At 44.0% G+C, this 25561-nt stretch overlaps 1 protein-coding gene across 4 annotated transcripts in view; it reads right to left on the reverse strand.

Annotated features, from left to right (window-relative positions):
• STAB1 (stabilin 1) overlaps positions 1-25561 on the reverse strand; it is a 474288-nt gene that overhangs the window by 26984 nt on the left and 421743 nt on the right. For 3 of the 4 annotated variants that reach the window (XR_012788655.1, XM_075575004.1, XM_075575003.1), the window contains 4 exons: positions 13394-13538; positions 6907-7040; positions 6318-6483; positions 2387-2493 (listed from right to left, as the gene is read on the reverse strand). Coding sequence is in view for 3 of the 4 variants with exons in the window: in XM_075575004.1 (XP_075431119.1) it covers positions 2387-2493; positions 6318-6483; positions 6907-7040; positions 13394-13538 (552 nt within the window). In the remaining variant the exon portion in view is untranslated. Of the gene's footprint in view, positions 1-2386; positions 2494-6317; positions 6484-6906; positions 7041-13393; positions 13539-20158; positions 20252-25561 lie in introns of those variants that run through there. The other variant, XM_075575005.1, reaches the window with a different exon arrangement.

The raw sequence follows: 25561 nt of genomic DNA on the forward strand, positions 1-25561 counted from the left end.
CATATGTCTAGCTACGCCACTGCTCTGAACCCCTTCAATTTACATCTGCATCACCGCCAAAGGGTGTGAGACGTTTGCTGCCGTTCGCTGATGTTTGTTGGTGTTAAAATTGATGTATTTGTAAGGAATTGGGGAACACATTCTTTGCGACGTGTTCCCTCCTTACCTGCATTGCGTCAGACCTCTGCTCTGGTACTAGTGCGTGCGCGCACCCCTGCTCTGTTTACAGAGCACGTGCGGACGCACAGCTCTTCTAGAGTGCCACGGAGCTTAGCTCCACCCCCTCAGTGATGACGTGCACCGCTCCCCAGCTGCGTGGCAAGTATTCTTCAAGCCCACTTGTCTCCTGTAGCCAATCCGTGCCTCCGCGGAGGCTGCGCCTCCGTTCCGCCCCCGTCTCATTGGATCCTGTATGCTTTATATTCCTTGCTCATTCACTCCTGCTTTGCTGAGCATAACTGGTTGTAGCCTTGAGCGCCTGCATTTGTTGTGCCTTGCTCCCTTGTTTGTGTTTACCCTGCAGTTTGATTCTCCGTGTACTGACCCAGCTTGACCTTGGAACTCCTCTGGATACTGACCTTGGCTTACCCTCGACTGCGGACCTCTCCAACCCAGACCACGGCTATACGGACCTCCACGATTCTAACCTCTCCAACCCAAACCACGGCTATACGGACCTCCACGATTCTAACCTCTCCAACCCAAACCACGGCTATACGGACCTCCACGATTCTAACCTCTCCAACCCAAACCACGGCTATACGGACCTCCACGATTCTAACCTCTCCAACCCAGACCACGGCTATACGGACCTCCAGAATTCTAACCTCTCCAACCCCAGACCGCGGCTATACGGACTTAACTATTCTGACCTCTCCAATCCAAGACCTCGGCAAGTATCTACTAACCCACTCTCTCCAGCCCAGACCCGGCTACGTTTGACAATCCGCCTGCCAGGCACGCTTCCGCTGCTGTGGGTGCGTGGTTAACTACTTCCCCACCTCAGTACCGGGGTCTTGTCTTGCTCGTGGGCAGCGCAAGCGTTACACTATTTCAATCTAAAACTCACCAGCCCTTTTATCCTCTGCACCCAATTTTCCAACTCTGAATGTCCATGAAACGTCTGTGAATTGACCGTATAACCTCTGTTCATTTAATGTAACCATGTATTGTTATCATAACTCTGTTCCCAGGACATACAGGCAGTCCTCGGTTATCCAACACAATGCGTTACTCAAAATGGCGTTGGATAGCGAAACGTCTTAAAGCGAAACACGTTTTCCCATAGGAACGCTGTTTAAATGAAAAGTTCCGGTCCTGAAGGCATTTTTAATGCTAAAATACACAAAATATTTTACTCAGGCAATAAGATATGCAGCACACACATACATTATATAGTGTATATACTGTATTATATATATAATATAACATAATATATCATGTAATTTAATAATATAATATATTATATAGTATAATATTATATTATATGATATATATATATATACACATAAACAACTTTGCAAAGCGTCGTAAGAGTGTTGGATAAGCCGTTTTGGCGTTGTAAAAATGAACATAGGTATGCATTGCACAGCGTTGGATAAGCCATTCGTTGTAAAGCGAAGCGTTGTAAAACAAGGACTGCCTGTACTTGAAAACGAGAGGTAACTCTCAGTGTATTACTTCCTGGTAAAACTTTTTATAAATAAATATTGGCACAAGTCTTAAGAAATATGGGGCTAGCATTACTTTCCTTGAAGGTTTTCTGCCATTTTTTTACCCAAATGAGTCAGTGCAGGCCACTTTTTTGATACATAGACCACTTAGAATTATAAAATAAAAATGAACTCTTGGGACGTGTCCATCGTGTGTGCGCTCGCTACTGTGCGTGTGATGTAACGCTCGCTTTTACCTGCAGCTATATGTGGCCTGGGTAGATGCAATGAGGAGGCGTTTCGGGGGCGTGTCCGTGACATCACGGAGCTGGTTCACCCTCATTGGGTAAAGCCCTCACATGACCTGGCTGCGTATGCAGCCGCGCACTCTAAGGACAGCCTTATAGAGATGCATCATTTTGATCGCGCCGCGAGTGGATAACCATGGACGCAGCCTTAGTCTGCCCTAATGTTGTTCTTCATAAGGGTCGGCACTCTAGGTACCTTTATGACGTTCAGTGATTGTCATGTAATTATTGCTAATTTTCTAAAGGGACATCGCGTTTATTGCTCTGATTAAAATGTTAGTTTGTGTCACTGGGAGTTCGTTGTGAGTTAGGGTTACATGGGATGCCATCTGTCTTTAGGCCGAGAAAGTGTTAACAGAGAAGCCAAAACTGAGTGATAGATGTTAGTTGTTTGTGCAGTTTCTGATTGAAAAAATATAAACTTACAGAGTAAAATATTGAGAAATGGGAACTCTCCTCCAACACTTCCAGCAGGTTACCATTACAGAAACTGCCATCCCCCACGTATCCATAAGGACAAACACACTGAACATCTAGAACGGAAACAAAAATTCATTTGTCATGACATAATTAATAAATAAAAGAATTAACTTCAATGGGCTGTATGGTATCTTTCAGTGCCAAAATGGGGAGTAACACAGCTTGGTAAACATAGACCAATGTCTCGGGGTTCTTTGTTTATTCTATCAAGTAAAGATTTTAATATTTTCTATTACTGAGAAGTGGAATTTCATATGTGGTCTTACATAAAATATAAAACCTACAATACATTTTGCCATATGTTTTAAAACAAAGTTAATCAGGTTTAATACAAGTACAATGCAGTACATATAAACTCTGACCCAAGGAGCTTACAATCCAATTTTGGTGCAAAAAGTACAACCAGATAAAATTACATCACAGGGTTCTGGCGCTTGGTCTGGAACCATGATTTCCCACTCCAAAGACAATGACATTACCACTATACCACTCATGTATCTTATATCTATGTACTTGAATAGTGGGTACACCTTTAGCAGGCACATGCATTTATTGGCAAGTGCACGCATCATAGGAATGAAATAAAGTGGAATCTTACCCAGACCCATTGATCAGAGCACGTATCTTCATACACTTACATTCCATGTGTGGCTTCTTTTCTTGTTATTTGATCCATGGATCTGGGTAAGCTATCTATATACACATACACGGCAAGATCACTAATTTGTTTGCTGAAAATTACATCTGAATCCAAAGATGGAAAGAAGAAAACTGATTAAAAAGAAGATAAAAACAAACATCAAGAACCTCAAGAATAACTGCAGGAAAATTTCAACTAGAGCTGAAAAATCACTTCAGTGTGCTCAAAATGCATGGGAACACTTTAACAAACAATTGTGAAGATCAGAGATGGGTAAAACATTGTTGTGTATTGTATTGTATTGTATGTCTTTATTCATATAGCACCAAAAGTGTACTCAGCGCTTTACAAAGAATACAGTACAGGGAATTTTAAAAATACAGTAAGTGCAGCAAAAATCAGACAATGGGAAAGGAAATCCCTGCCCCGAAGAGCTTACAATCTAAGAGGTTTGAGGGGAAACTTACAGAGACAGCAGGCGAAGGAATAAGTGCTGTAGATGGGTGTTAAATGGAAAGGTTAACACCATTTAAAGGGGAAGAGATGGCAGGGAGGCGTGGGTGAGATGAGATGGCAGGGAGGCGTGGGTGAGAAGAGATGGCAGGGAGGCGTGGGTGAGATGAGATGGCAGGGAGGCGTGGGTGAGATGAGATGGCAGGGAGGCGTGGGTGAGATCAGGTGTGTATGTCTGGCTTCAGGCTTAGGGGAGATCCCCAGCAGCGGGAAGGATTGCGGATTTGAATCTGGCGTGGTTGGCCGGTTCCATTGAGCCGCGGATTTCTGCAGATCAGTCTCAAATTGAAATACAAAAAATAAAATCTATCACTGACAATCCACATGGTGGATTACAAATCCGCGGTCGGATTGTTAAAAAGCCACACTCAGATTAAATCCGAGGGGAGAGAGATACATAGGGGCCTATTCGCGAATCTCCAAAGTGTTTTGAAAGAGCTGGTGTCCACCATGTGATGGGTGTGACTATACATGTGATGGGTGTGACTATACATGTGATGGGTGTGACTATACATGTGATGGGTGTGACTATACATGTGATGGGTGTGACTATACATGTGATGGGTGTGACTATACATGTGATGGGTGTGACTATACATGTGATGGGTGTGACTATACATCTGATGCTCAAGCACCACAAACTAAAATGGCCGGATTATTCTCAAAATGACAATTGCTATCTAACGCTAGTATGTGCTAAATTAGCACACACAAAATCAACATGTGTAAGTAGAAATAACACCCTTTAGCAAATACACTCCACCTTATTTTTTATATTATTGAAACACCTCCCACCCCACCCCCTCTGTGAGGTTACTAGTGTGTCACCAAGGGTTAATAGGGAGTGGGAGATACTAGGCACTACCCTGTTGTGACACATAGGAGTTATAAAGTAGAGGGGAACTGTTCTGGATGGTTAGGTTCCAGAAGGAGAGGAGAGCAGGAGCCTCAGAGAGTAGAGGCAATGGAAATGTTACCCTAGTAAAGGAGAGATTAAGGCCTTCACGTTATTGTGTTTTAGTTAGGGACAATTCCTTAACAGTTAGGGGTCCGACACCATGGACAGAAGATATATGCAGGTCCCAGAGAGGGAATGCAAACATGTTGCAGAAGGCTGCGTAAATAGGGTTCTGAAATGTCAGGGGATAAGCCCCACAAGAGGATCTCCATATACAGAGTTTATCCCCCCTGAGAAAGTGGCTGTTGCCTTTAGGATGGTAATAACCTTCCTAGAACAGGATCTCAGAAGGGGCCCAAGATAGAAGGATCACGTGGACATAGGTAGGCATGCAAAACAACAAAACACGGGGTGCCTGGTCCAATACAGGTAGTCCTGTCAGTAACAAGGGGTGCCTGGTCCAATACAGGTAGTCCTGTCAGTAACAAGGGGTGCCTGGTCCAATACAGGTAGTCCTGTCAGTAACAAGGGGTGCCTGGTCCAATACAGGTAGTCCTGTCAGTAACAAGGGGTGCCTGGTCCAATACAGGTAGTCCTGTCAGTAACACGGGGTGCCTGGTCCAATACAGGTAGTCCTGTCAGTAACAAGGGGTGCCTGGTCCAATACAGGTAGTCCTGTCAGTAACAAGGGGTGCCTGGTCCAATACAGGTAGTCCTGTCAGTAACAAGGGGTGCCTGGTCCAATACAGGTAGTCCTGTCAGTAACAAGGGGTGCCTGGTCCAATACAGGTAGTCCTGTCAGTAACAAGGGGTGCCTGGTCCAATACAGGTAGTCCTGTCAGTAACAAGGGGTGCCTGGTCCAATACAGGTAGTCCTGTCAGTAACAAGGGGTGCCTGGTCCAATACAGGTAGTCCTGTCAGTAACACGGGGTGCCTGGTCCAATACAGGTAGTCCTGTCAGTAACAAGGGGTGCCTGGTCCAATACAGGTAGTCCTGTCAGTAACAAGGGGTGCCTGGTCCAATACAGGTAGTCCTGTCAGTAACAAGTGCATGCACCTCCCAGGAGTGTTAAGAAAAGGTCCCCCAGGGAAGAACCGTATTAAGAGTTTGTCACTTTGGATGAAACAAGGTACAACCGCGTCAATCTTATTGTAAACATGCATGGGAACATGAATAAAGATTGAAGTTGTATTAATAAAACTCCAGGCACCCATCTTATCCATCGCCCAGCACCCTCAGACAAAGTAATACTATGCTGATATTAAACACACAACCTCCCGAGGAAGCGGTGGGAGGTTTACATTTTTTATTACAAATGATTATTTATTGATTGACAAATGTGGATGATAATACATTTAGTATTCCTTATACGTAACTAATTTGTTACTTTATTTACTCAGGAAACCGGATGGTATTTGTCCAGCATTGACCCCTACATCAGCGGTGTGCAAACAAGGGCGCGCACCCCCCAGGGGGGGCCAGAGATTTTGCTGCGGGGGGGGGGGCATGGGCGGTTACAGAGGCCCAGCACTCTTCCCCACAGCATTTAAATTAAATACCGGGGGACGCCTCCGTAACTTACTTACCTGCTGCCAGCTGGGTCTTCGGCGACGCATCGCCATGGCAACATGGTGTCATGGCGTGACTTCACATGGCCCCCGCATGCCGGAAAGGAAGTTAGGGGGGTGCGAGCACCGGGGGGAGTAGGCAGACGGGGGCGCAGCGCAAATAGTTTGTGCACCCCTGCCCTCCATCACAAGGGGGTAAATTCGCAAAACAACCAGACCTCAACAGAAACCCTCTTTCTGTACGCCCCTTTCTAACCTTGAACACGGAAGCAGTATACATCCCATCTCTCGCTTATGTTTGTTCGCTGTCTGTAGTCCACAATCCCAATGTGGTTGGAACCGCAGCTTGGATTAGGGTACGTTGTGGGATAGCCTGCAGTTCTGTTATAGAGCCACCCTACTAAGCATAGGTGCAAGCCCATCTGTTTTAATGTGTGGGAAATAAAAATGTGTTAGAAACCAAGTTACATTTTATTATTTCGCCGGCTTTGGGTTCTATTTATTAATTTTACCATGCAAAATTGCCACAAAACAAAATGCAATATTATGCAATAAAAATAAGGGATTTTCACTATATTCAATAAAAGTTCAGAAAACTATGTACTGTAACCTATTAAATACAGAATTAGATATTTTCAAAAAAGAATTATATATGCAAAAATATGCATAATATAGGCATCAAATACCAAAATATGCAACTATTTGGTTGTCACCTCGAGTTCCAGTAAATAGGTTAAGACGTTTTGCTTTAGCAAAGAATGGAGACTGAAGAGAACTTAGGAAACAAGGAATACTTAATATGATGCAAATGTCTAACAAGTATGAATGTATACATATATTTATACCTGCTGGGCAGCAGAGAGCTGGCTGAAAGTGGCTACAGAAGCTCCTTCTGATGCACAGGAATGTTCTGCCTCTGGATATGTGAGCTGGTATTTGCCTTTAGGTGACTGAAAATGGAAAACACCTGCAGTTTTTTCTGGAAAAAATGTTAAGAGCGAATTAAGTGAAAGTACATTATGAATGAGATGTAGTTTCCTACTTGGAAATAGGCAGAGGAACCTGAGGTTATAAAATAATACATCTTAGATATCGCTTCCTGTACCATGGGGTTATCCAGCTGCTGGCTGTTACCACTCGCTTAAAATGCTAAGGGGGTTAAGTAACAGGCAGGTATTTCTAACTTCTCCTGGTGACAAAAATGGAACAATCTGCCCCATATTTATCACAGCAAAAATTCCAATTATATTTAAATTATCCTTCATAAATCTGTGAGGGTTATGTATCAAAGGCTCTTGGCTGCAAGACTAGTGCTAGATTATTGCATCAGATTTATCAAAGGAAAAAATCCTATTGCTAAAAAAGGGGATTCCTTTACTGTAATAAATATCTTACTCTTTTTGAAGTGAAACTTCTTTGCTGCACCTGCAGATTTTTGATGGGAAAAATCTTGTGTAGTCTCGAAAAACCATGACGGAAGTCACGTCACGCTGTTGCTGGTCGCGCACACGAATGTGCATGACAACCTTCTAGCCCACACAGAGATTGTAGTCAGCGCATGCGCAGAAGAGGAGGTTGTAAACCGTGTATGCCTCACCACGCATGGGCAGAAGCCCATAATCATTTTCTCCTCTGCATGCCCTCTAACAGCGCGGCCAGTGCCGTGCGCATGACGACTAAGCGCCGCGTGCATGCCTGAATGTGCAGGCGGCACCGTGCACGTGCGCAGGAGGGCACCGGGCGCATGCTCAGGATGACAGACCTTGGCCACAACTTCCATGCTCAGCCACCTGGACCCCTTCCTACGGCTAGCCGACACCAAACTCTATGCTGCACAGGTGGGCCCACTCCCAATGCTACGCACAGTCACACAGACACACACAGTCACACACATACACACACACACACACTGTCACACACACACACTGTCACACACACACTGTCATACACACACACTGTCCCACACACTCTGATAGCCACAGATAGACACAGACACACAGTCACACAGACACACACAGACAAACAGTGTCAGACAAACACACACTGTCACACACAGACACACAGACACATACTGTTACACACACACACAGTCACACACGGTCACACACAGTCACACACAGTCACACACAGTCACACACACACACACACACACACACACACACACACACACACACACACACACACACACACACACACACACACACACACACACACACACACACACACACACACACACACACACACTCACAAGGAATTCACAGTTAGTATAAATATAGACATGCAGAGGGGGTTTGCCGAGGGGGGGGGGGGATGTGCCGAGCATTAGCATTCTACGGCTGAGGCCAGGCTGAATGAGAGCACACTGGCGCTCATTTTGCCAGAGGGATTTGTGTCCTCCTAATTGCGCGCGTGGGGGTTGGGGGGTGTCGGGGGACATGGCCATGATGTCATGGAGCTGGTTCACCCTCATTGAGCGAACCGCTCACGTGACGCGCCAGCGAGCGGCAAATCAAATTGATTTGTCTTGCCAAGCAGCTGAGCACCGTTCGCTGACGTGCAGCTTGGACACAACAATTTACTTTAATTGTTGTGATTGCACACTTGCTCAGCCTGGACGAGGCTTAAGCACTCAAGCACTCAGCCTGGACGAGGCTTAAGCACTCAAGCACTCAGCCTGGACGAGGCTTAAGCACTCAAGCACTCAGCCTGGACGAGGCCTAAGCACTCAAGCACTCAGCCTGGACGAGGCTTAAGCACTCAAGCACTCAGCCTGGATGAGGCTTAAGCACTCAAGCACTCAGCCTGGACGAGGCTTAAGCACTCAAGCACTCAGCCTGGACGAGGCCTAAGTCAAACTTCTTTGTGTTTTCTCACTGAAATGGCCAGGACCATTCTCAGCCAATCCAGACTGAAAGGTGGACTAGCTTTACCATGCCTACTCTCCTATTATAAAGCAGCTCAATTTAGCCAGATACTAGCCTGGCACTCAGAGGCAGGAAGTAAGAGATGGGTGGAACTGGAGGCGGAACTGTTGGCCCCGCTGGAATTAAGATCAATTCTGTGGTCCCCTAAGACTTCCCAAAAAAAGCAAGCGGTTGTTTTCCTTCAATTGCTCATGATCTGAGTTTGTGGGAAAAAATTTAAAAGATTTCGAAGCTCAGTTTTGAAAGATCGGGAATGACACCACTATTTTTAACCCAGAGTTTTCCCGGGGCATGACGAGGTCAGTTTTTGAAGTATGGAGATTAAGGGGGATCCATAGGATAGTGGATGTTATGGACACGGACAAGCCCAGGGTCCTTCCCTTCGCCACCCTCATGGATCAATACGATCTTCCAAGTGGCCAAATCTTCAGGTACCTACAGATCTAGGGGTTTGTTCTGTGAGGAAGCCTACCCCCACCCCTGACATTTTTCGAGACACTGTGCCGCAAAGCTCCAACCCAAAGAGGGTCGACATCGATTATTTATTCCTCAGTCTTTCTCCCTTTCCTGGAAAAAGAATTCTCTTTTATAGCACAGTGGGAGAGAGATTTAGGCCAAACTCTGGAGCCAGAAATATGGGGGGAAATATTTGAAGCAGCGGCCACAAGCTCTATTTGTACGTAGATTAAAGAAAATGCTTATAAAGTTTTAAATAGGTGGTACCTAACCCCGGTGCGTCTGGGCACGTCCCCTATCTGTCCTAACGGCTGCGGCCAATGCGCCCCGTTCATTCATATGTGGTGGACCACGTCAATCTCACTGGAACCAGAACTATCCTTCTAGACGCGGAGATGGCTTTCGATAGAATAGACTGGGTATTCTTTGATAAAACATTGCAGAAATTTGGATTGAAAGACATGTTCCTAGAAGGAATACGAGCATTATACCAAACCCGACAGCTTTGTTAAGCTACCAGGGAATGGGTTGGACCCAATAAAAATTAAGAATGGCACAAGACAGGGGTGTCCATTGTCCCCTCTTCTATTCGCCCTAACGATTGAACCCTTAGCCGCAAATATACGAGCAAATGAAAATATACGGGGTATAGTAATTGGAAAACAAATGACAAAGTTTCTCTATTTGCAGATGATATTATTTTAACACTATCGAGCCCCCAGTGTCTTGTCGGATTTTGGGAAAATCTCAGGGTATAAAATCAATAATGATAAGTCAGGGGCCCTAAACTTAAATCTCCCAGACCATGAGAATAAACTGTTAAAAATTAATTTCAACTACAGATGGAGTTCCTCTCTTATTAAATATTTGGGAGTAAATATGACTAGATACTAGCATTCTCTATATCAAAGCAACTACCCACCCCTATTCAATAAGATCAAAAAAGATTTAGCAAGTGTGGAAGGTTTCCAGGTGTCGTGGATCGGGAGAATAATATCAGTAAAAATGAATATACTCCCACGGTTATTATATCACTTCCAGACCCTCCCAGATACCTGGATCTGAATTAAAAAACCTACAAAATAAAATATTCCACTATATTTGGCAGGGCAAACGGCCCAGAATAGCCAGATCAGTTATGCTCACGTCAAAAATTAGAGGGGGCATGGGCGTCCCAGATGTCTCAAAGTACTACCAGGCGGCCCAATTACGGCAAGTGGTGGTCTGGAATGCCGACCCAGCCCAATGTTGCTGGTTAGCCATTGAATCTCAGTACACCAGTAAATCTTCTCTGCCGATGTCCTTATGAGCCACACCCGTTTTTAAGCCCCTCTCATCGGTTTAAGCCCCTCCCACCATTTTAAGCCCCTCCCACTTTTCTATTAAGCCCCTCCCACTTTTCTATTAAGCCCCTCCCCCCTTAAACCCCACCCACTTTCAACCCTAACCCTAACCCTAATCCAACCCTCACATTAACCCTAACCCTAACTCCACCCACTTTTAATCCCCTCCCACTTTTCTATTAAGCGCCCTCCCCCTTTAAACCCCACCCACTTTCAACCCTAACCCTAACCCAACCCTCACATTAAACCTAGCCCTAACCCCACTTTTAAGCCCCTCCCACTTTTCAATTAAGCCCCGCCCACTTTTCTATTAAGCCGTACCCGTCTGTAAGCCCCTCCACCCGTTTTTAAGCCCCTCCCACGGTTTTAAGCCCCTCCCACCGTTTTTATTATTTGACACTGTTCTTTTGTATTAGTGTGACTATTGACTGCTATAGTAGCTTATCATGCCCATATTATATGGATATGATGTACTACTATGCCACTTAATGGGTTACAGGATTGGTGGTTAGGCCTCCCGGGTGGGTAGTGGGGAAGGGTGGGTTAACCCCTTAATTACTATAGCAGTTATTAACTGATAAGGTGATTAAGGGTTTAGGGGCCATTAGATTGTATTTTTTTTATGTATTGTTGCTGGCAACGGAGGACATGGCCCTGCAGTAAGCCGACGAGGATGCACTTCATTTTGGCAAGGGTAAGTAGAACGGTTTTTATTTACTTTATTTATGCTGGCTGGCTAATGTTGCGTTTAATAATGGGCAAATAATCTATTATCCATATCTGGATAACAGTTATTTTGCACATTACTGTACTGTATGTGTTTGGTGAGGGGGGAGGTGTATTTATTGAAATGTAGGCCATGTTTTTGTTAAATACAGGAATGGTACCGCAGGCCAGCCAGAGGACCCCCGGACGCCCACGGATACCACGTGAGGACTCCTGGACACCTTCGGGGACCTCCCGAGGGCCAACAGACACCCGTGGGAACCACCTGAGGGCCCCCAGACACCCATGGGAACCACTCGAGGGCCGCCAGACACCTGTGGGGACAACCCAGGGACCCCCAGGGACCCGCGGGGACCACCAGTGGACCCCGTTGGGGCCCACGGACACCTGCGAGGACCCCTTGGAGGCTCACGGAGCCTAGTGAGGACAACCCGAGCGCCCACAGACACCCATGGGAACCCCCGGGGTGCCCTGTGGGGCCTACGGACTCCCATGGGGATCCCCGTCGACCTGTGGTATTAGTCCTGTGTGTAAAAAAATAAATAATGGCTTTATGAGGGGGCACAGGGGGTGGGTTGTGTATTGGTGGTTATTACACATTTTAATTTTATTACTAGTGTAGATGAGCAGGGGGTCTCCGGAGCAGAACCTCATTGATTTCAGGTCCGGGGACCCCCTGCTTCCCGAGATACAGGCCCCGTTATAGGGTTCCGGTATCTTCTATGCATGTAAATGTCCCGCGTCACGTGACCGGGACATTTCAATGCATAGGAGATACAGGCCAGTTATGGGGTGACGGTATCTCGGGAAGCAGGGGATCCCCGGACCTGCTCAGAAAACCCTCTGCTCATCTACACTAGTAATAAAAATAAATTTAAATATTTTTATTTCGGACGGAATTTGCGCAGAGAGAGGCGGCTCTCTGCAGCAGAATAAACTCGCCAGGTGAGACCTTTTCAGAGGGCAGATCATCTCGGCGCCGGCTACTCGCCATTTGTTGAAATGTTGCTATCACTGGTATTCTGGGCTTTCTGTATTCCGTGATAGCAACACTGCCAAAAATGGCAATTTAAAAACCTTGGCAATTTTTTCTATTTGACTTTACTGCATGATTCCCCAAGTCTTCCTGCTGCCAAACCAGTGCAAAGAACAGTACCTCATTTATCAATGCAAAAAAACAAAAACTACATGCATTCTATTTTTTTATTTGATAAATCAAATTTAGCTTTTGCTCCACTTTTCCATGATACCAAAATGTTAATACCAAATAATATACAAGTGTACAAAACATGTAAACAGAATGTCCTAATCTGTTTCACAAAAATCCTTACAAATTCCCCCAGATATCTCTGAAAATATGAGTTAAAAAATTAGATGAATCACAGATTTTTCCATAAACATATAGAATTGTGTAATGTTTGTGGCCAACACTGAAAGCAAAGCAACAAGACAGTATTTCAGTGCCGAAATATTTGTAGGGAGGGGCTAAAGTAATCCTAAAAATATGTATTTTAGACAAACCATGAACTACAGCACAACTTTGTATTTACTGAGGTTTATTTACTATTGTTACTGGCCAGTGCAAAAAGAGAACTCCAATTGCTTTCAATGGTATGCATTCTCTTTAATAAATACAGTGATATTTCTTGTCCTGGTTTTGATGCTGAGAGACTTATGTAGAATGCAATGTGTGCTCAAGAAATTAAGAGGTCTATTTATTTAAGTGTCCTTGTTGCAAAAATGGGTCAAACCTGGTATAAAAAACAGCAGATATATCAAAGACAAGGAATTTTACCTTGATAAATCAGTTTTTTTAGCATGTGTTTTGGCACGAAATTACAGTAGAAGATTTTGAAAAATACACACAAATGTATCACACTGACCTTGAAAGTGAAGATCAATGCAGACTGCCACAGGATGGCAGTCTCCGTTGACTTGAAGACATCGGTCCACTGGTGGAACCACGTTTTCTAGACACTGTATTCCTTTACCTACATAACCATCATGACATTCACATCTCCGGTTGTTCTGCAACGAAAAAACATCACGGTCCCAAGGTTCAACAAAGTATCCAGTCACACCTCCTTCTCTTCCCATGCACCCCACAACTGGAACAGTCTATCGGAGACTCTCACTGCCGCCACCAGTCTAATTTCTTTCAAAACTAAAGCTGTCTCACATTTTAATCTGGTCTGTAACTGTTATATACACCTATATTATTTTTAACTGTGCATGCAATGTTTGTATATAAGGTACTGTATAACCCTTTTCACTTAATGTAACCATGTATTACATAGTTACATAGTAGATGAGGTTGTAAAAAGACGTACGTCCATCAAGTCCAAGATGCTAAATTTAGACAACAGATACTTTATCCTATATCTATACTTACTTATTGATCCAGATGAAGACAAACAAAAAAACCCCAGAGTCATATCATCCAGTGATATCTCATAAGGGGAAAAATAAATTCCTTCCTGACTCCAATTGGCAATCGGATTAATCCCTGGATCAACATCTTTCCCATGTATACTTATTTGGAATATACCTGTATACCTTTCCTATCTAAAAAGATGTCCATCTTTTTTTTGAACAAATCTATTGTATCTGCCATCACAGTCTCCATGGGTATTTGCCATTATAACTCTCTGCCCAGGACATACTTGAAAACGAGAGGTAACTCGCAATGTATTACTTCCTGGTAAAACATTTTATAAATAAAATAAATAAATATATAGATGTAGCCAACCTCATTGGTTCCAGTTATAGCACTATACAGACTAGTACACCTGTGAGCATGTGACAAGAGTTAATACACAGCTATCTCGCGGATCCACTTTTCACTTTCGCGAGGTTCCTCAAATGATTAATACCTTTCATCAACTTGTCATGAATATATCTGAAATCGCTGCCACCAAAAAGATATCAACATTCATTGCTCCACGTTTGCTAAGCAAAATATGTAATTATCAAAAAACCGCTGTAGCAAAATGTGTCCAAAAATTTAATTACTCTCTTCATAACATGCAAAGTTCAGAATAAGTCATAGCTTATTAAATTTTAGATTTAATATACAAAAATAGTACTTGGGTTACAGAAAAAGATTACAAAAGCATATACAGTATTACAATACATGTAGACAATTTCATAAAATTAAAAAGGTAAAAGCAGGATTCCTATAAGTCAGGGGAGAACTTTTGGAGCTGCGCCCCATGCCTGCTCCCCTTCGCTTTCGCACCCTCTCACCTCACTCAGCGGCGTCAAATGATGCCGCGGGGTCATGTGATATGAGGACAAGTGACCCCGTTACCATGGAGACGCCGTGTGATGACACTGCGACATAATTTTACGCCGCGTTGCCATGGTGACACGTGACACTAAACGCATCTGAATCCCAGCAAGCGCCCGCGCCCACACCAAAAATCCAGTGCCCCCCACTTTGCGCACTGCGATATAAAGTACCAGTTAAATATCTGATTCCTTCCAAAGAGTTCATTGAAGCATGAAACTGCTGTGAAGCGCTATGTACATTAATGGAGCTATATAAATAATGAAATACAATAAAATGAAAGATGAGAATTGACGTCTGGTTGGCATAAGACACTGCTCTTTTAAATTTTTAATTCATATTCCAAATGCACTGTTTATATCCTAAATTCCCTTAATTGAAATGCAGGATAAGTCCACCTTCTGGGCGTATCCTTAACCCTAACCCCCCTTCTTCATCAATCTGTAATGACACCTTTATGGCTTAAGAAAAAAAGGAACTCACTTGAATTTAAAAAATGTGTGAATATATAAAACATCCCATATTGTTATATGGCTACAATCCTAGAATAGCTCGTGGAATAACGTGATTCAGATCCATATGTTCGTGTGAGTTTGTTGCATGTCCATCTTACTCATAAATCTGAGCGACAAATGGATATCTGACATATGCATTCTCAAAAACATGAAGTGTTTCATATAATGTCATCTAATTATAAATTCGTTTAATTGCAACTGTTATAAAGATTCATCTGTAATTCTTAAGATTCGTAGTTAGACTCATGATATTTAATTTTTAGTACATTCAAACCATTCTGTGGACTATATCCCTGGCCACACCCTCTGGTATTCCCAGAACAAATAATGTTTTTACAGTTATATTGAAAGTTTTGTTGTTTATTTCTACTGTCAGAGACTTAGGACTTCATGATTTCCTAAAACCAGGTATTGGCCTGAGATAACCTTATTCCTAGAAAACACAAAAAATCAGGCAAGTTTAGTGGCCCGACCTGTCATAAAACAATTCCTTGTATTTTTAAGAGGTACTGTACAACTTGCAATTCAAATTAACTTCTGGTGTTCCAGATTTATTAAAATACTGAATATCGTCATTATCATTACACAGACAATTGACAAAGGACTTATACAGGATGTGTCATGCTACAGTATGTAAGATGATTATATATACATATATATATATATATATACATATACATACATACAGAGAGAGAGAGAGAGAGGGAGAGAGAGAGAGAAACAACCAGCGCATAGGATTATACTAATACAAATATTGATTGGATGACGCATAGGATTATACTAATAAACATATTGATTGGATGACGGTACAAAAGGTGTGAACGTTCAACAATGAAGAACTAAAGGATTACTAGGGTGTAATCCAGTGATAACTAGAATGAGGTGCATATAACAGGGGAGATGCTGTTCTTCGGGGAACACTAATCCCAATACACATAAAACAACAGAAAAATGAAGAGCGCACACTCCTAGTGCATACAGAGTATTAGGAACAATTTATTAAAATATGGACAACAAGGTCCACTAGCAATATGAAATATAAAACACAGTAAACATACAGAAATAAAAAGTCAAACCAGTGGACCTGATACCCTGATAGATAAAAGCCTTGAGGGCTAAATGTCTTTGAGGATCAAGTGAATGTCAATTGCAAAATGTGTAGATGCATGTAAACAGGCAATAGAGTCCTGTGTGGTACATTGCAATGAAAAAAAGGTGGGGTTAACTCCAGCAGCACGGGTAAGTGAAAATCCAGAAAGTAGGTGTAAATGTCAGTCTACTACTCTGGGAGAAATCCAATATGACTGATTCGAGATTAACACATAATGTGCGCCCGTCATCTATAACCACAGAGATAGAATGAAAGCAGGTTATAGCAGACCTGGTGTATTGAAATCTGTATATGCAGATGGTGTTAACCCCTTGGGTACCTTATTCAGTAAGTATTTCCCACAGACGTCCAGCATTAAGGTGAAATCCCATGCATCTCAAGGTGTGAGTCTGCTGACTGCAGTTTAGCTGGAATTAACTCCTCCAATACTTGCAAGAGAGATGCTCCGTGAAGAGAAGCCTCAAACTCTGTACTTTCTGCCGCCGGGACTCTCGAAGCAGCTGATCATCAAAGCAGCTGATCCACTGGTGTAGACTTGATGACGCCCTACTCGTTTCGTCAGCTATGATGCCAACTTCATCAGGGTGTAAAGACACAAAGAAAATAGGGGAGAACAAGGTGAAAAGTAATGTATATATGACTCCTGGATGGAGTTTAACACAAAGTGTGTCAGGTGAGTGAGGTTGTATGTACTTGGCTTGGTGCTCAAGGGGTTAAATGCCCCAGTCAAAGAACCAGCACCAATAGGGAGGTGGATAAATATATATGAATATCACTCACACGGTCCTGTGTGAGCGCAAGTGTGCTAGAGGTTTCTTTTTCTTCTATGGTGGAGTACATCATGGCAGGAATCTCCCACAGTATCCGCGTCCTGGTGTATGGTAAGTAGGCTATAAATATATATTTCACTCACTCGGCCCTGTGTGAGCGCAGATGTTTGCAGAGGTTTCTTTATCCCTTCTGGGTGATGGTATATGCCTGGGCAGGGTTCCCTCCCACAGTCTGCATCCTCGGTATAGATGTATACAGATACAACCAAGTTCAATAAAATAGAAAGTGATGGGGTACTTTATACACACCTTGGTGTTCAAGGGTTAAAATAACCCAGTCAAAGCACCAGTGCCAGTACCCAAAATAGAGAGGTGAGTAGATGTGTGTATATATATATATATATATATATATATATATCACTCACACGGCCCTGTGTGAGCGCAGATGTTTGCAAAGGTTTCTTTATACCTTCTGGGTGGTGGAATATACCAGGACAAGGTTCTCCCTCAATGTCTGCGTCCCGATATGTGGTAGGCGGTAGGCAATCCTCCCCTCAGTACTGTATGGATGTGTGCAGATACAGTCAAGTTGAGTAAATAGTCAACACTTTATTAAATAAGTGTAGCCAGGTCTCCCCAGCACTCCCGCACCCCCCTCACCTGACTGCCGATCGCGGGGGCCGCCGCGTCCAATGGCGGCTCCGTTCGGCGATGGCAGGGGAGAGGGCGGTCAGGTCCCGGCTCGGGGGTTGCCGGGGACGCGTGCGGCCGGTTGCCAAGGCCGCACGCGCATCTCAGGGCTGCCGGCGCTCCCGGAGCCGGGCGGATAGGGCGCCGCCATGTTGTGCAGGGTCGCGCAAGCGCAGTAGGTCCCCGGTGGCCCAGATAGCTCGCGCATGCGCAGGGAGAACCCTAGAGCCAGGGAACAGTTGCGTGAGGGCAGGGAAAGCGCAGGAGAGTCGCGCGAGAGTAGGGACAGCTCAGGAAGGGTTGCGGCGGCCATTAGGAGTTAGTGTAGGCAGAGGGGAGGAGCGCACGCGGCCCCAATGTTATTGTAAGGGCCTCGGGACTACAATTCCCATGAGGCTTAGGGCCAGGCACACCAGGTGGGACAGTGTGGCCAATGAGGGCCAAGAGTCTGAGAGGAATGGGATACATCTCGCGGGCAGAGAGCTGCGTGAGTCAGTTGGCGCAGCGGAGCTGAAGGGGAAGGAAGGGTGCAGGGAGTGAGTGAAGCTCCTGCATCGCGTAAGGTCCCCTACACTCCAGGTAGGCCCCAACTCCCCACCAGGTTAGTGGGTAATTTATAAGGGACGGCCCTAGATAGGGAGGTCAACCTTAGGTGTGTAAGGTGCAGGTTTTGCAGTGCCACAGCGGGTAGTGCTGTGCGCACTGGCAAATAGGCACAGAGTGTGTGCAGTGGAGTATTGCTGCGGGTATCCAGGTGGCTGTGTACGATTGCCAGCTGTGTGTGTGTCGCTGCATGTGCTGGGCGCAGTGTGTGCAGCGTGTGTGAATGTCTGCAGGCTGACGGTGAGAGCTGCTGCAGGCTGTTAGGAGTAGCGAGTAGCTAGATGTTAGGGAGGATTAGGGACTTGGGTAGCTAAGGGAGTGGGGCAGGTTATTACTCCGCAGGCCCTAGGAGTTTTCCCCAAGCCAACCCAGGTTGCGGTTCATCAGGGACAGGCCCTAGGTTAGGGTTCCTGTCACTTTAGGGATAGATAGGGATAGCGGCGGTTGCTGTTCCCGTGATGCGGTTGGTGTTGCCATGATTCGGTTGTGTTCCCGTGAAGCGGTGGGACCCTCGTTGGGGTTCCTGGAGAAGTACCTGGATAGGATCAGACGGATGCATCGCACGTCTGACCCTTTGAGAAGAGTGTTGCAGGCCCGAGCATCGGAGTGCTCGGAAGGTATTTCTACCCATGTGCACCAACAGGCCTAACAGATAATTTAGTGACTGCGCAGTCACCCACGACCTCCGTAGGAGTACGGGACATTGGGTGGGGATTACCGGACACTGGGTGGGAACACCACACATTGGGCAGAAGGTGATACGGTTATAGCATAAGGTTATGATGTTGGGTAATGTATTATATGTGTGTTAGTAAAGTCATTAGTTATATAATCACTGATGTGTGTGGTTTCTGATTGGGTTCCTAGGTAGGGTCATTCTACACTTCCCTAGAATCCTACATAGGTGGAGGCGCTGAAAGAAGATCCGTTCCAGGGGATTCACCCCAGGCTCTCATTAGCGGAGGCTCAGACCTCCTGTGAGCCTGCAGGTATACGCACCACACCGGTAACACTACATGTTCTACTCACCCACACTATATATGCGATTGGGTGGGGTGGAATACCCGTTACATAAATAAATAAATTAATCCACACTTACATCTAAAAAAGAAGACCACGGTGGCACCAGAGGGATCCGTTTCGGCGTCTGCTGCAGATTGGGTCCCTCCTTTCGCATCCAGATTCGGGGCTGTGACGTCAGCTTCTCGTCTCCCTACGGTAGCTGCTTCTGGTCAGAACAGTGAGCTATGCATTTCGCCTATACCTAGGCTTCAGCAGGCTCATATGCAGTCAAACGGAGTCTTCTCCCGGTATTTAAGGGGATGTGGGCCAATCAGTCTATAGTTAATGAGTCCTTTCAGCTGTGACGCGGTGGGCCAATGCTAAATGCGCTATATGTCCTGGTGGGTTAGACAGTCTGAGGGTATCATGTAATGCTGTCCATTCATTCAGACTCCCTAAAACCACTCCCCCTCTTCACAGCATGCAGTAAGATATTAGCTGTGAGCTGCCCATACAAATACATATACACTGTAGATATGCCTACAAACACATTTATTGTGATAGCAATAATATAGTGACAGTCTGTGATGCTAAAACATTTAGGAGATCACAACGAATGTTCACAAATTACCATGTCAAAAAATGAGTAATACAAAATAAATAAAAAAAGTTATAACCACAATTGTGAATAACATTATATTCAAATCCAGCTTCTATCAGCCTTATTCATGTGCATGAAGTGGATATGTTGAGTTCACAATCTATAAGGAAACATAAAGATTAGACAGTTGAAGTGCCAGTGTGCATAAGCAATAAGGCAAAGGAAGGAAAAAATAAAGATGAACCCTACATAGAAAGCTCCAATAATGCTTGAAGTATGATGTGCTTTAAAAGGGGATCCTGCCCATGATAGAACTTAAATCCACCGGTAGAAGATATTAAAACTGATTTAAAAACTGTGTAGCAGATCTATAACCTGTGGTGGGTCCTAAAACATCATAAAGATAAAATTAGTTAAAATATACTAGCTAAGAAATTACAGATGATGTGTCAAAAGGATGTATAAAAATGAATAAACACAATAAAAAAGTAAAAATGTATAAATATTTATTTAAAAAAAGTATAAAAATGGATAAATGAGGGGATGGAAAAAACAGGGAGGTCCCATAGATGGGTAGCACTGGATTTTAGATGAAGGCCCCCAAATCTATATAAATGTTCAATCTGTTAGGTACCAACGTCTTCAGATTGTAAATCCAGAAGGTCTCTCTTTGGCATAATTTACCCAGTCTATCACCTCTTCTCCAGTGGTTGTCCACTCTCTCAATTCCCTTATAGATGAGGCCTGATGGATTTCCACCATGTCAAATACTAAAATGCCTTGACACGCTGTGTGTTAAGACCTGTTTCCTGATATTGCCCATGTGATCCAGCACGTGGACTCTCAGGGGTCTTGAGGTGCGTCCTACGTACTGGAAGCCACATGGGCACTCCAGGAGGTATACGGCGAACGTTGTACGGCAGTTCAACAATTGTTTTATTTTACATTTTTCCTTAGTAATGTTAGACGTAAATTCAGTTTTATCTTTCTTCGATACCTGTTTGCAGGCACATGAGAAACAACCGACTGTGGGAGCGAACCCTGGATTCTCTCCAGTTCCACGTTTTTGAAAATGCTAGGTGCCAGTTTAGATTTAATGTTGGCCGCCCTCCTAAATATCACTCTTGGTTTCATGGGGAGGTGGTCTTTTAACATGTGCCAGTGTTTCTTTAAGATATTTCTAATTTTATTGGCTTCTGTGTTGTATTGTGTAATAAATGGGATCTCATGGTCCCGCTTTTATTTTTCTTGTCTTGGTTTTAATAAATCGCCTCGTGGTAGTTGTCTCGTTTTCTCCACTGCAGATTCAATGAGGACTGACTCTAAATCTCTCTCTAAAACCCCCCCTTTTAAAACTTCAGTCTGTTCTATAAAAACATGGTTGTCTGTACAATTCCGTTTCATGCGTCTAAACTGGCCGTATTGGATGTTATTGAGCCATTTTGGATGGTGACAACTGGCGTTGGGCGTTTAACAGATAATTGTTGGCATCTACGGTTTAAAAAAAAGTTTTAGTCTTAATCGTATGGTCCTCAATGTAAATGGTGAGATCTAAAAAAATGATATTCTCCCGGCTCTTCTTGGAAGGGAATTCCAAATTTATGTTGTTGTTATGAATATGTTTGATAAAATTCTCCAAGTCACTCTCGCTCCCTTTCCATATAAAAAGAACGTAATCTATATAGCGACGCCAGAGGACCAGGTTCGCGCCAAATGCATTGTCAGCCCAGATGGTGTTGTCTTCCCAATCCGCCATAAATATATTAGCATAGCTGGGTGCGAACCTGGAGCCCATCGTGGTGCCGCATTTCTGTAGATAGAGTGTGCCGTGAACCAAAATATATTGTGTTTTAAAATAAAATCGATGCTGTCCAAAATAAAATCTCTTTGTTCTTTTAAAATGAGTAGGTCCTTTTCTATTGTCCTCTTTACTGCTTCTAAACCATCAGCATGTTTAATACAGGTATATGATGATTTAACATCGCAGGTTACTAGTGTGTACTGTAACCATCCTGCCATGTAATATCAGTTAATATATTTAAAATCTGTGTTGTGTCTTTAAGATATGATCTGGTGGCCATCTGGTCTTTAAAACCCAGAGACTTGGAAATTCCCCAGCTCATATACAGTGCATAAAACATATATACCTTTATACACAATGTTAATAAAAATCTCACAAAAGTTTTCTAAGTCCCTCGTCCCCTAGGATCTATTGAAAAGACGCGCACTTTCATTTTCAGAGCTCCTAGATCTTCCTACTGTATAAGAAGTTTACTAAAAAGTTGCTTCAAATAACGCTCAGGTTAAGTTTCAGAGATGCTTCTATTGTACTGAAGCTGGACTTAAAAATAATTTCTCTCTCACAACCGTATGGATGGTTGGAGACACTCCGAACACCTATACCGGGTCAGGTTGTTTGGGTAAACACTGCGTGGGACTCCTCCTAAACCATGGAACCCCTGACTATACCCAGGATACGCGTATCCCTATGCCCCCTTTTACCTTTGTGGTCTGTGCTGAAGCAGGGCATTCTGGTGGTGAGCCGCGAAACTGCTTTCAAGGGAGGACTTTGTCTGGAGGGCTGTGTCTACATGTATCCGGGAATCTGACTCAACTCCCGGATACATTTTCGGGGTGGCTAGCAACTCTGGACCCCGACTAGCTAGACACAATCTGTCAACACTTTTACCGCAAAGTCCACCCTGAAACTCATAGCCTGAGAATCTCCACTGGTTAGCACTCGTGGAAAGACAAAAGACACATACATTCTTTACATTCTTTATTGTCGCATATTTTACATACAAATAATGGCAGTACATATACAACATTCAGGCTGACATTCTAGGACCCCAAAACATGGATCATGGGTAACCAAGTGAGCTTGACCTTTATTGGTGATCTTGGTTACCCCCTCACTGTCACACTCCCCTCAAACACCTTCTGCTTGGGCACATCACATATCCCCTCCCTTTGCTCAATCGTTATCGGGTGAGCACTTGTAAATAGGGAGGTGTATACCCTGGACAATGCGTCGGCATTTCCATGTTTGGAGCCTGGCCTGTGTTCAACTGTGAACTGGAACCCCTGAAGACTCAAGAACCAGCGAGTTATGCGATCATTTCTTTCCTTATTTTGCTGCATGTACTTTAAAGGTGCATGGTCCATTATTAGGATACATTTTCTCCCTAAATAATATTTTAGAGCCGCCAACGCCCATTTGATGGCCAACCCCTCTTTCTCAACTACGGCATACCTCTTCTCATGGAGAATATACATGATGGGGTGTTCCTCCGTTCGACTCTTTGTGAAAGGACCACTCCTATCCCTATATTGGAAGCGTCACATTGAACCTGAAATTCCCTAGTGAAGTCAGGGGTGATCAGGATGGGATGGGCACATAATGCACCCTTTAAGCTTTGGAAAGCCTCCTCCGCCTGGTCAGACCACTTCACTATGACCAGACTTTTCCCTCTCGTTAGGTCAGACAAAGGGGTTGAGAGGGTGACAAAGTCTGGTGTAAAGTGACGGTAGTAACCGGCCAGGCCAAGGAAGACTGTGGCAGGACGGCCTGTAGCCGAGGTCAGGGAACAGTCCACACGTATAGTTTCAGGATAAATGAAAACGTTCAGTGGCTTTATTTCTCCACAGCAACATAACATGCGGGTACACTGTCCCTTTAAACAAAACAAATACTGCTCCACATTGGGAGAAACTGACTAACACAGCAGGCCTATCTAGCAGGCTGGCTGGCTAAACCATAACCAAACCATAAGTGTACTTTTAAGCAGTCAGGAAAACAAATGAACAAGTCTTACTTTGGTTGCAGTAAGTAGTGTGATGTATCCGTCTGGCTAGCAGCACATATCCATGTGCTCTGGTCTGAGAGAGAGCCAGCTACTGCCAGTAACAAGATCCTTTTCTACCTTGCTGGCTCTCAGGTGTCAGCTTACATCCTGATTACCTAGCTTCCACCTGAGTAAACCCTTATGAGTGCTGGATGAAGCACTCAGACATATGTCTCCCATGCATAACTGATAGGGGTTGACTTCACCCTGTCACAAAGACTTTAACCGGTTTGGTAGGTTGTTGCCTCGGCCATTCCCTAATTGTCTTCAGCTTTGCAACTTGCGGTTTCACCAGCCCTCTACCAACCATATACCCCAAGTACTTGGTCTCTTCTAAACCTTTGACACACTTAGTAGGGTTTGCCATCAGACCAGCTTCCTCCAGGGAGTCTAGAACTACTTGTACCTTTTTCAGGTGAGAGTCAAAGTCATTGCTCTGGATGACCACATCATCCAGCTAGCTCGTGGCATAGTATGTATGGGGTTTTAACACCCGGTTCATCAACCTCTGAAAGGTTGCAGGAGCCCCATGTAGACCGACGGATTGGACCTAATATTGGTACAGCCCGCCTGGTGTGGAAAATACAATTTTTTCTTTAGGGGCCTGCGTTAGTGGTACCTGCCAATACCCCTTAGTCATGTTGAGGGTAGTTAAGTATCGGGCATCACCTACCCTGTCTATCAGTTCGTCCACCCGGGGCATAGGGTACGTATCATTGCAGAACTGGATCGAGCCATCCGGTTGCCACTGTATTTATGTATGTTTTGTTATGGATATACATACATACAGGGGACAAGCAATGGTTGCTGTTATGTATTTTAAATGTAATTTGCTTCTTTGTTTAGAAATGTTTGGCCAATTTAAGTTTTATTTTTATTTAGTAAGATGTCATTTTTTGTGGTGTTTTAAAAAGTTTCTTTCAGGGGACGGGGGGGGGGGGGGGGGGAGGGATGCTTGCTATGTAATAGTGGCTTCTTTTTGGTAGTTAGATTTGGTCTGATGGTGTTTTCTTTGATCATTCATTTATTTATTAATTGTTTTGTTTTTGTGTTTTAATCGTTAATTGTTGTATTTATTTTGGATTGGATTAATTGAATAGTAGTAATTCTAACACTCTTCTGCTCCTCCTTACATCTCAACCCTAATTTCTCGCTATACACTATCCCGACTCTCTACCCCTTTTGTATCTATAGCCCTCTCCCGCCTTAAACCTTTCTCACAGACTGCCACACACCTCTGCAATGCCCTTCCCCTCAAAATTCTACTAGCACCCTCTCTATCCACCTTTAAGACCGATCTCAAAACACACCTGCTTAAGGAAGCATACAGTTATGTGAAAAAGAAAGTACAGTATGGTTTTACATATCAGGACATAATAACAATCATCTGTTCCTTAGCAGGTCTTAAAATTAGGTAAATACAACCTCAGATGAACAACAACACATGACATATTACACTGTCATGATTTATTTAACAAAAATAAAGCCAAAATGGAGAAGCTATGTGTGAAAACCTAAGTACACCCTTACTGCTTCCATAGGAATTAAGATGCTAAGTAACAGACAGGTGCTGCTAATCAAATGCCCTTGATTAATTGATCATCAGCAAGTGTGACCACCTCTAT

Source organism: Ascaphus truei, chromosome 17, assembly GCF_040206685.1.
Source record: "Ascaphus truei isolate aAscTru1 chromosome 17, aAscTru1.hap1, whole genome shotgun sequence".
Lineage (NCBI taxonomy): Eukaryota > Metazoa > Chordata > Amphibia > Anura > Ascaphidae > Ascaphus > Ascaphus truei.